This window comes from Trifolium pratense, linkage group LG3 (assembly GCF_020283565.1).
Source record: "Trifolium pratense cultivar HEN17-A07 linkage group LG3, ARS_RC_1.1, whole genome shotgun sequence".
In the NCBI taxonomy this organism is placed as follows: Eukaryota; Viridiplantae; Streptophyta; class Magnoliopsida; order Fabales; family Fabaceae; genus Trifolium; species Trifolium pratense.
Window position 1 is genome coordinate 1,338,594 of NC_060061.1, and position 12,775 is coordinate 1,351,368.

The window sequence follows — 12,775 nt, forward strand, 5'->3', positions numbered from 1 at the left end:
ACGATGCACTATTTAGGTGACTTGTTCACATTAGAACTCGCCTTCTAATATAGCTGAAATTCTTGTCACTGGAGGGAGGTAGATGGAAATTCATTTAAGTCACTTTATAATCTCAACCTCAATTTTTGATTTAAAATTTATCTATATATATAAATGAAAAATAATTACACATTTACAAAAGATAGACAGACAACAAGCCGCGCCGCTAAACATTTTTGTATAGCAAAACCTAATCTTTGAAAAATTACATTATTCATAGACCTAGACGACACAACGTTGCTATGCAATATGCATGACCTTTAGAATTCTTTTCAAAAGGTTTACAACCTCTGGTACTAGAAAGCCAAAAATGTCGAAAGCAAACGATATAAAAAAGTGTTACTAGAAGTGGCTTTGAAGAGTACCCGTCACACAGTAAAATCTTCAACCTCAATTGACAAAAATAAATACTTCTTTTTTGGGTACAAGTTTTAAAAGAACGAAAATCTGAGAAATAAAAATCTAGAAATAGCTTTAAAATGAAAATATGTTTTTATTTGCTTCCCTTGAAAATCATTTTTGATAGATAAGTTTCTGTTTTTAATTTTTTAAAAAGTGATTTTCATTTCGGTAGTTAAACACAAAATAGTTTATGTTCTCTACACGCACGATTTAGTTGGATCACAAGACCTAGAGGGTCAAAACAAAACATGCTGAATAAAGAACAAATAATATATAGTCATGCAAGTTTAACATCAATATATGTCTTCTCCCATGCTAGAGATAATATAAAGGCAGTTTAAGTTTGGGCAAGACAGTGCTAATTGTCAAGTGAAACCAACAAGTTTAACATGATCATAAATTGCTTAAACTACGCACAACCTTGGGTTTGCAGCTCTACAAATATGGATACATGCTAACCAGCCGCTGTGCACAATTATTCTCTCTGACCATGCAAGATGTTCATTCTTGCCACCACGACCATCATCATCAACATCATCATCGATCATTCTTTCTGAAATAAATCCATTGTAACATGACATAGTCATTAAAACAGTAGCAGTAATCATATGGAAAGGGGGTGATTATAGATCACTTATAAATTTCTTGAGAAAAGATCCAAAGATTAAAGAAGTAACTTAGGTGGCTGTTACTTATAAGTAACAAAGGTACAACAGTTGGTCATCGATTTCTTTTCCAAATTTTTCTAGCTATAATGTTCATGAGAAAATTTCAGTAACCTGAATATAATGTTCACGAGAACATTTCTTTCTTGCGTTTCCAATGGTTCAACAAAAACTGCACTCCTTCTTGCAAAGTTGCTCTCCTTCCCGCTTTATAGTTCCATAATTCCGAGGTTACATATCGGCCACTGGGATTATATTGATTAATTTCCGTTAAAGCTGCCACCACTGCTTTATATGGCTTTTCACCCAAATCTTTTCTCAGCCCATTCAGCTTTTCATCGTCATCTTTAATGATTTCCTGAAACGAAACATTTGTAGAACCGGATAACCAAATAGTTCCAATCAAGAGAACATAGTCAACCAAAATATTCACTGTCCTCATGAAGAGGTAATATAGAGATATAAAAAGTTAACCATGTTTGATTAAAAGTGATATGCAATGAAGCAGGTAGACTTTAGGATAATTTTATGAGACCTAGATATATTAACATAAACTAACCTTTTCTTTCCCATCAACCATGACAACTTTGAATGGATGCCAATCAGGGTCTTTTAGATACTCTTCCCACAATGAACATAGTTCTGTAGCTTTGTCCTCGGCTTCCTCCTCGTTATATCTTTTCTGCATAGCTTCATGGAATGGTCCAGTGTCAAGTTCCCCCATTCTCTTCACACCAATATGGGCTCGAGTTGCTATCTCTTTAATGCCCTACAAGATTGAAAAAATATTACCACTAAATCTTTCAAGCAATATTAAACAGTAAAATGTATAAGAAATGTTTCAAAATTGCAAGAATGTTCAGAACACCGGGTCCATCATAAAAGTAATGTAAGAATCAAGAAGTGGACCTTTCAAGCAAACATTGGACAGTAAAAAATATAAGAAAGCTTTAAAGATTGCAAGAGTTTTTGAAACATGAAGTCCATAATAAAAGTAATGCAACAAATAAGCAGTGAATAATGAATATTAACCACAATGACAACTTGGTCCCGTATGCATAATTATATTATGGGCCATTGACCAAATCGAAAAAAGTAGAGGAAGAGGAGTGTTATATATATAAATATATACAGACAAACACAAGCACATATACCATGGTTGCATTTCATATAACACTTTAAACAGGCAAGTAAAAGCATAAAAAAAATAAGACCAGGCAAATGAGCCAAAGAATTCAAGTATCAAAGAATTGGAAACCTGGCCCCCTTTGCACAGATGATCTTCCAAATTGATATAATGAATCAGTAAACTGGAATGCAAAGATCTATCCGGAAAAAGTACTTACATTAATCAATTCTTTTCGAGCTTCCTGCAGTTCATCATTACTCTTACGCTCCTTAATGATTAGTGTTTGGTTCAGTGCATCTAAGTCTTGAAGTGTCTGTTCCTTCTCTCTTAAACCCATATGCAAATCATCCACCTTCTTCAAAACTTCTACATCATCATCATCTTCTATGTGCTTCAACACACTAAGTGATCCTTTTAGTTGCTGAATCTCCAATTCCAGCTTTTGTTTCATATCCAGTTTTTTCTCAAGCTGAATGATTTTAGCATGGAGTTTCTCTTTTTGTATCTGTATAAATATATTATTCAAAATTTCAAATAGCATAATTATACTCTGAACCTGACAAGCACACTTTTATCATTAACAAAATTAAAAAAAAGGCAAACAAACCTTTTGATCTTCAGCCAGTTTCATAACATTTTCATCAGCTTTCAATTGCTCCAGAGAAGCCATCTGAAGAGAGCTATTTTTCGTTGTATTCTGCAAAGACAATAAATGCCAGCAAAGTCAAACAAAGCTTTCTACAAGCTTCTGAAGCAAATTATTATTTTAAATGACCACACACACAGTATATTATGTCAAATTTTCTAGTTTATAGGCTCCTTAAATGATAATTTCTTTATCCGCTCCCCTAATTACTCAAATCTGTCAAAATATACTACCAGAAACGTGCTTCCGGTAAAATGCCGCAATTTAGGGGGCTGGCTGAGCAATCATCTTAAGAAATATCCTTAGGCTATGTTTGAATATCTAATAGCTATTCCAGTTTATTGAATATTTTGAACATGGAAAGGAGAAAAAGACTTGTTACTACCATACCCTTAAATTGGAGAGAGAAGAGTTTTACTGGATGGGACAAAACAAATGCAATTAATAAAATTCCATTGCATTGCATCCTATTTAAACAATCCAAACAATAGAGCCTAGGGTAATACCATTTTCCATTCCAGCTCTTTCTGTCAAATCAATCCAGACATAGTCTTAATGGTGGTGAAAAGAGTAAACGAAAAATGGAAAACCCTGGGTGTGAAATCATTGGCATATGACTCTATATCGGCGACTCTTATTCTCTCCAATTCCTCGAAGTTCATATCATTAAATGCATAACATATAACCACGCACATTGGAGTTCATAATTTTAATTAGAGTAAAATATTACGGTTAATTATTGCAAACATCCATTTCACATCACCTGTGACTTAAGTAACAAGGGACGGTATCACTACCTAGATTAAGATCAGAAACACAGACAGTCAAACACAAATACAGTCTATACAGAGATTATAAGCTGCTATTGAGAATTGAATCATGATATCAGTGTCAGATCTTGACATGAATTTATAAGGGGGCCAAAAATGTACCTACATATAATATATTTATTTATGAGAAAAAGGAATATGCACTGACAGTGTAAAATTATACCAACCATGTTTTCCGCCACATCACCCCCACTTTCTTGATATAACATGGCAAATTGATAGTTTTTTATTGGATGATCATGTAAAACTATTTACACGGTTAGTGCATCTCCATTAAACTCTATTTATATAGATAAGTCAACATGAAATGAGTGTTGCCGTAATGGATTGGTCTCTTTACTTTTATGCGAGATGCTGGGTTCGATTTCCATATTTTGCATTTTTAAGCCTTTAATTTTTATGTTGCACAAAGATAATTAGTGAAAATACAAAAATTAAATAGAAAAGGATCGAACCCACACATTCTGCCTGCTGTAAGAACAAATCTAAGCTACTGCGCCAAGGTTTATATTGTGATATTATGCTGCATATTAGTATATATATATATATATATATATATATATATATATAAAAAATCTGGGGCATGCCATGGCTCACTTGGGCTCCTGAGAAGATCTGCCACTGCATGAGATACTTTCCCTTTTAAAGTAAATACACCAGCAATCCAGACACTAACTTGTTTAGTTGTTTTGGATTCAAACCCTTCAACGACGACATACCACTCAACCAAAAATCGGTTTTATCATATTGCTAGTATTTTCAGAATTAATTATCCATAGATTCAAATTAAAATGATTTTCCAACCAATCATTCCATGATCATCAAACATGATAAGTAAAGTGGAAATCGATTAATCTTGGTTGATAATTCATTCATTCAAACCATTGACACATCTAAGCATCAATCATTTGGACAATAAATAATAATCAATATAAAATTTACAGGAATCCCAATCATAGTATGCTAGAGAGGATGGAGCAAATAAAAAACACCATACCTCTTCAATCTCTTCTGCCAACTTTTTTCTTTCACTTTCATTATGTGCTTCACGCTTTTCCAATGCAAGTCTCCGTGTCTCGAGCTCTTTTTTCTGAGTTTCCAGTTGCATTTTAAGCTTTTCGTGATCATTAAAAATTCTTTGGAAATGATCCTTAGCACTTGACTGTATTTTCTTTATCTCTAAATACAAGGAATCATTGCATAAAACATTGTTGTTAGAAAAGATCACAAAATTTCAAAATAATAATTAATTCTTAAAATTGTAAAATAAAATTTCAGCATATAATATTTTTCATAAATCAATTGAACGATGCCAAATTTTATGATGCAATCATTGCGATGATCTTAGCAGTATGTGGCTATTTACAGACTTGTCAGATCCCCCTTAATTTCAAATTCAGACTCAACCCTTTGGTTCAGAAACCACCAAATACTGGCAGTTGTATGTGTAACCAAAGCATCAGTTGCAAGTAGCACTACATGCTTGGACTCCTAGAACTAGACACAAATCAGAAACACGTAAAACGAAAAACCCACAACCACAACTTAACACAAGTCCTGATCCAAATTAGTGAAACTGAAAAGTAACTCAGGCTCAATAAACATATACCTTCATTATAAGATTGAACGAGCTCATCTTTTTCTGTCATAGCAGTAATCATTTTGTGCGCAGTCTCAGTGCATCTTGCTTCTATCTCATTTAAGTGCTTGTTTTTTACTTGAATAATGTTGTGCAAATTGGACACAAGTTTATCCTGCCTTCGAGCTTCTTCTTCCATAAGTTCTGGTATGGTTTTGAGATCGGCCATCTTTCGCAGATGTTCCCCAATGATATTGTTTGCTTTGTAGTCATCTGCTCGGGCAACCCATGCATAAAGACCCGACTTCTGCTGTGAACTAGCTATAATTAACCAATCCTTTTTCCCATGATGTTCTAATGCATATGCTTTTTCAAATGCGAGTGCATTATCGAAGCCAGGCCAGTTTTTATTGAATTCCACAAGGGCAGTTCCAGTGTGACCTCGGAAATTCCATAGAGGGTTGACTCGAAATGGATTGAAACCCCTACGTCTGTACTCATCCCTAAGCTTGGAACCACTCGCCCCAACAGTGCGTCCATCTGGTGTCCGGCTAGTGGGAATATTAACTACAATTCCAATCCAAGGCCACACAAACTGTTCATCAGAATCAATAGGAGTGTCACTTTTATCAGCTGGTTCTGATGGAGTCTCATCTATATTCATAAGATCCTTTTCCAAATATTTCACTAAAGCCAAATGAGTAGCCTTTTCTCTTGCCTTTCTCTTTTGGGAACTACTCTGACCCACCCCAGAAGCATGTTGCAGGAGTTCCTTGTACATATAATCCCGTTTTCTTTTCTTAGGGCAGTATGGACAAGTGAACTTCTCGTCTGAGGTTTTCACATTCTGACTTCCATTTTTCAGTTCTTCATAACATTTATCTTCATACTCACTTATCTCAGAATCACTTATATCAGTATCCTCCTCAGAGCTCTGAGACATTATAGTTTCTCCCAGGCTTATACCACCTGAAATACAAATTTAACTGTTAGTACTTAGTACTGATTGCTGTTATGTTGCTTCAATGATTATTTCCTTTAAGTATCTTATTCCAAGCCTAGGTAAAACACGAAAGTGGAACAAAATTTTCAATAACAATTGCTCCACCATTGCTTTGAAAAATTAGAAATGACTAAGTTCCTTCAAACATGGGACTGAAACTTTTTTTTTTGTGTGTTAACTCTCCGGTTCCCACTGAAGGGCCTTGGTAATCCGGATTTCGGCTAGAAGGAAAGTCACATAAAAAAATTGTTCCACCTAAGAATCAAACTCAGACTCTCCCGAACAATTCGTCGGGGTGGTAACTAGGACGAGACGGAATACTAGATTAAAGATCATACATACAACCTTAACACAACCTCAAGAAATACCTAAATTCAATGTAATAAAAATTTAATTTCCAAAACCGGACAGACTTCGGATTAATAATAACATGCATTAAGTCTCATAAAGCCAACATGGGGTTTAAATTAACCAACATTGAAGCACATAAACATTATTCCATAATCATGCAGTAATCAACAATTGACAAATTATTCCTCAAACCAAAAATTAAAAACCAAAAATGCACAATCCATGCTTCAAGTCACATATCCAACCTAAAAATCAATAATCAATTAAATTTAGGGAAATTCTCAAAAATGAAATTAACACCTTGAAACTTTAAAAACTGAATTCCTCTACATAAAATTCATCATAAACTTTACCCACAGCGTGAAATTAAACCCAATAAACAGAGAAAGGTGATGCATGTGAAAAATTGAAAATGCGGAAATGGATTTTGACGAATTGAGTGAAAAATGCGGAGAGAATTTCACTTACTGAAGATGGATCTGGAAAATTGTGTGTGACCTAACACTCTATGAGAGAGTTAGGTCTTAAGAACACAATGATGAGGGTTCTGAAATTAGGGATTTGACAATAGAATCTCTTTCTGCTATGTTTTCATCTACTGTATAATGTGACTCTTGTACACACTCACTCACATTAGGGGAAATGTTATTGTGTGCTGCGGTCTTTGTTATTTTCGTGGTCTTTACTTTGATGATGTGGTTGTGTTGGATATGGGAAATGATGATGCCACGTGGTGTTTTGAGGAGTGGATGATGATTTGGTGGTTTTTGATTGGAGAGTATAACGTAGAATTAGTGATGCGGTTGCATGATAGTGACACGAATGCTTATATAATGTCCTCGGGACGTGACATTTGTTATTACCTTTTTCTATGAGTGTGGAAAAGAATAGTAAAGTAGGAACGTTAATTTAACGTTTTTAGTCAGACGAAATCTTTAAATTAATGAGAGGTACTCATTATTGTTTTTAGAAAACAAAGGTTTACAGTGATGATTGACGTAGAATTTTGTATAAATAATTACGGTTTGATATCTTATAACTACGATCGAGATAAGACTAGAATTATTTGATGCTAAAATTGACTGCGAATCGGATTAAATGATCCAGACTCCAATACATCGGATACTGATATACTGATGGTGAAAAAATAAAAATAAAATAAAGGATTTATACTCCCTTTAGTTAAGCCACTTGCAACGGTTGTACAATGGATTTGGGTAATCAAATTCATTTAATTGAAATTACGATGGTTATGGTAGAACCAACAAATGATATTAGGATTAATTAGTTATGAGGTTTCCACTATACGCCAAGTTTGGAGGTAGGGGTGTTCGCGGTTCGGTTTGGTTATTAGACAAAAAGTTATCCGATCCAAAGAGAAAATAGCATGCAGTTTGATTTTGGGATGACAAAAATAACTACGATCCAATCCAATTTTATGCGGTTTATTTAGGTTTGGTTGGTTCGGTTTTTAAATGAACAATACGTAAATACTTGTAATATAAAAAATATATTTTATCTAAAAAAAATTAAGAAAGCAACTACAGTTCATAAAACCATATTTTTACGATTGTAAGAGGAAATCAAAGAGCATTATGTAAAAGAAAAAGAACCAAAGATATTTGACATAAACCAAACAACGATTATGTACCATGAATCACAAAAGAATGAGTCTTTCTTAAATTGAACTCTTTCTCATGAGAAAGTTGAGATGTTATACCATGATCAAAATAAGTGTTAAAATATCAGAAAAAAAATTTAAGAATGATGCTATATTACGAGATCATGGATTTGGAGTAACTACAAAATATCTAAAAAAAATTATTAAAAACCAACATATAATAGGTTAATGAAATATATCATACTAATAATAAAATGGAGAGATCAAATTACACCGGTGTAACATTTGAGTAATGTTACACCGCTCAATAACACAACGTATATAAATTTTACAAAATTCACCGTTGGATTAAAAATTTATATGGTATAGATCATCTATGTTAAATTTTATAAAAATCTAAAATCGTTTTGATATGTTATTGAGATAGATCAAGATTAACGTTATTAAATAAAAAATGCACAAACCATTAATCTTAATTAGTCTCAATAACATATCAAGTCATTTTAGATTTTTGTAAAATTTAACATAGATGATCTATACGATATAACTTTTCAATCCAACGGTAGATTTTGTAAAATTTATATTCGTTAAAGCATTATTGAGCAATGTTACACCGGTGTAATTTGATCCCTCCCCATAAAAAAATATTAAATTATATATATGTGGTTTGGTTCGGTTTCAGAAAAATCAATCCAAAATTTGATCCGATCCAGCGATTTTTACAAAAGGACATCCAAATACACCCAAAATTATTCGATTTTTTGCGATTTTCGGTTTTTTTGGATCGGTTTGCGATTTTTAATTAGATTGGTTTGAATTTGAGCACCCCTACTTGGAGGTTAGGAAGCTATGTCTCGTAGAAGAGAGTGACTTAGTTAGAAGGTTTGCTGTTTGTTGATGGCTGGATGGTGGCTATAAGGTCACGAAAGAAACGATATTCTATAGCGTAGTGCATCATTCAAAACTTAAAATTAACCATAAATCGAACCAACTCGAAAATAGTTTCACACTTGATTCGATAACTAATTTGGTTAACTTAGTTCATAAATTAAATGAATTAAACTTGAGTTGCAAATTAAGCTCGTTAATTTTTTTTTTACATAAAAAATAGTTATAAAACTTGGGAAAAAGTACCAATGATACTATATCCACAAGCTAGGATTAAGTACAAATGATACTTGACCCAAAATACAACTAACAAAGGGCACCAAAAATCTCAAAAGTGTTTCACCATTCTACCTATGGTTAGAAATCCATTTATACAAAATACAAGATCCCCCTTTTTCTTTTCCATTAAGCACTTCTATAGCATTGTAATTTGTTGGAAGTTATTAGAGATTAGTTCAGAATCAGCATATTCTATTTTGTGCAACTCATAACACTGACTGTAAATAATAATTAGTTGTTTCCTTATTTAGAATTAGCATTTATAGGAAGAATAATTGTCCTGATTCTCAGACTAGATTAATGCTTACTGGTCTGTCAATTGTATTCTATATATACCTTTAATATATTATTCACTAAATTATCAAAGAAATACAGATTGTTTATTTATTTATGGTATCAGTTGCAGGAAGAATTCCTTAGGGTTTTTTCTTTTTTGCTTCCGTTTTTCTTTTTTCCATCCCACATAATGTCTGATGACTTGTCTGATACTGAGTCCCAGTCTTTACCCAAACATTCTTCACTTAAATATGAAATACTTGGAGCATCACTGATCTACCTCATGACAAAAGGGCAGTTGGGTGTAAGTGGGTCTTTACAGTGAAATTCAAGGCTGATGGAAATGTGGAAAGATACAAAGCAAGGTTAGTAGCAAAAGGTTTTACACAAACTCATGGTATAGACTACCAAGAGACTTTTGCCCCGGTTGCTAAGATTAATTCCATCAGAATTCTTCTCTCTTGCAGTAAATATCAACGGTACACTACATCAATTTGATGTTAAAAATGCCTTTTTGAATGGAGAATTACATGAAGAAGTATATATGAGTTTACCTCCAGGATTTGAAGAAAATCTTGGAAGAGACAAAGTCTGCAGATTGAAAAAATCCTTATATATGGATTAAAACAATCACCAAGGGCCTGGTTCGAAAGATTTGGAAATGTTGTTAAGAAACATGGTTTCACCCAAAGTCAAGCAGATCACATATTGCTCTTTAAACATTCACATGAAGGTAAGATTGCTATTTTGATAGTGTATCTTGACAACATTATCATGATATGAGATGATGTTAACGAGATAAGTGATCTAAAGAGAAGACTTGAAGCAGAATTTGATATCAAGGACCTTGGAAAATTAAAGTATTTCCTCGAGATGGAGTTCTCAAGGTCTAAAGAGGGTATCTTTCTCAACCAACGCAAATATATACTTTATTTACTCACAGAAACAGGGATGACAGGGTGTAAGGCAGTAGACACACCAATGGATCCCAATGTAAAACTGAAGGCAGCATCTGAAGATGAAGTGGTAGATAGAGAACGCTACCAACGATTGGCCGGTAACTAATTTATTTGTCTCATACAAGGCCTGATATAGCCTTTGCAGTAAGCTTGATAAGTCAGTTTATGCATGCACTATGACCTACTCACTTTGAAGCTATTTTCAGAATATTGAGATATTTGAAAGGAACTCCAAGGAAGGGGTTGATGTTCAAAAACAGAGGGCATATACAAGTGGAAGCTTACACAGATGCTAATTGGGCAGGTAATATAAATGATAGGAGGTCTACTTCAGGGTATTGTGCCTTTGTAGGTGGAAACTTAGTTACACGAAGAAGTAAAAAACAAAATGTTGTAGCTAGGAGCAGTGCAGAGGCTGAATTCCGCTATGTGGCCCATGGATTTTGTGAAGTGTTATGGATTGAAAAGTTCATGGAGGAATTGAAGGTCTCTAGCCCAACACCAATTAAAGTTTACTGTGATAATAAGACAGCTATTTCCAATGCCCATAATCATGTCCTACATGACAGAACAAAACATGTTGAAGTGGACAAGCACTTCATTAAAGAAAAACTTGATAGTAGTGAAATTTGTATGTCCTATGTACCTACCACAAGTCAAGTAGCAGACGTTCTCACAAAGAGTCTTCCAAAGAGACAGTTTGATGATATGGTGAGCAAGCTTGCAATGAATGACATATTCATGCCAACTTGAGGGGGAGTGTTGGAAGTTATTAGAGATTAATTCAGAATCAATATATTCTATTTTGTGCAACTCATAACACTGACTGTAAATAATAATTAGTTGTTTCCTTATTTAGAATTAGCATTTATAGTAAGAATAATTGCCCTGATTCTCAGACTAGATTAGTGCTTACTGGTCTGTCAATTGTATTCTATATATACCTTTTATGTATTATTCACTAAATTATCAAAGAAATACAGATTGTTTATTTCTTTATAAGTCCATCAAAACCACATCAACCGCACCGCCAACACTTTTGAGTTGAAAATATAACAATTTCTATCTCTCCAAATCGACCACACCAACTCTTGCCATACCAATAGAAGGCCCTTGGTACATTTGTAATATGCTTCTTGAACTTCATATTTGAGTTTAATTAATGGATATTTTCTTTTTACACTGACGTCTAGAATTCTCTATTTCTTTATGTGATTTATGTGATACCAATAAAGTGAGTGTAGTGAGATGATTTGCTAGAAATAATTTTATATTGTTGGCAAAGACGAAGCTAGAAGGGTGACAAACAAAGGTCACAATCCCCGTTACTTTATTTTTTATTTTTTTAATATCAATGTTATTATATTATTATTTTAATTCTATTTTATTAAACTCACGAAATGGTCCCTTTTTATAATTCAATTTGTTTTGCAAAACCCAAGCACACACTTAGTTTGGACAATCGAGAAGGAAATGTTATGTTAATGGTAAAGATAGTAAAGACCGATAAAGAAGACTAAGCGAGTGTTTGGTTTCACGTTAGAAACCCATAAACGTGCGTTTTCTTCTTTCAACGTGATTCTGCAATTTAATGGCTTGTTTGGCTAAACTCAAAATTGGATCTCTTTCACGCGATTTCCTTCTCAGACGTGCGTATTTTTGAAGCCAGGATTCCTAGCTTTTGCGTCAACGAAACGTGATTCAGACTTTTTGGGTGGCAGGTATTCTTTTATTTATTACCCATAAATTCTTCAATTTTCCAACACAAACAATTATTCATGGAAAGAAACATACGCGTCTTCTTCCTCCTTCATTACTACACATCAACTCAACTTCAATTTCTTCTCTGAGAAAGGATTTCTTTGCATTTGTTTTCAGATTTGGTGAATCTGCATATGACCTTTTATTTATTTTTGCCAACTGCTGTCATTACTCATGTTAGATTGGTGTTTGTTGGATGAATTTATTGTTATTGTTTCTTCTCTCTCTCTCTCTCTCTCTATATATATATATATATATATATATATATGATACGATGTGTATGAATTATTTTTAACATACTCCCTTTCATTGTTCTTCCAAGTCTGAAGGTGAGTAGAAATTTTATT

The 12,775-nt window shown here is 33.5% G+C and overlaps 1 protein-coding gene across 1 annotated transcript; it reads right to left on the minus strand.

Annotated features, from left to right (window-relative positions):
• Positions 1–670: 670 nt before the first annotated feature.
• LOC123918247 (protein INVOLVED IN DE NOVO 2-like) lies at positions 671–7,349 on the minus strand. Its single transcript, XM_045970243.1, has 8 exons — positions 7,113–7,349; positions 5,321–6,259; positions 4,709–4,890; positions 2,843–2,932; positions 2,453–2,740; positions 1,666–1,875; positions 1,221–1,464; positions 671–994 (listed from the first exon to the last, which is right to left on the minus strand). Exons 2-7 carry the CDS (start codon positions 6,231–6,233, stop codon positions 1,234–1,236), a joined length of 1,914 nt encoding a protein of 637 aa, XP_045826199.1. The 5' UTR covers positions 6,234–6,259; positions 7,113–7,349; the 3' UTR covers positions 671–994; positions 1,221–1,233.
• Between the last annotated feature and the right edge of the window lie 5,426 nt (positions 7,350–12,775).

Coding starts and splice junctions, on each gene's coding strand:
- LOC123918247 (XM_045970243.1), bottom strand. CDS start 6,233: ATGTCTCAGAGCTCTGAGGAGGATACTGATATAAGTGATTCTGAGATA. Junction 2,933..4,708: donor TGGCAGAAGAGATTGAAGAG/GTATGGTGTTTT, acceptor TTGTCTTTGCAG/AATACAACGAAAAATAGCTC. Junction 2,741..2,842: donor AACTGGCTGAAGATCAAAAG/GTTTGTTTGCCT, acceptor ATATTTATACAG/ATACAAAAAGAGAAACTCCA.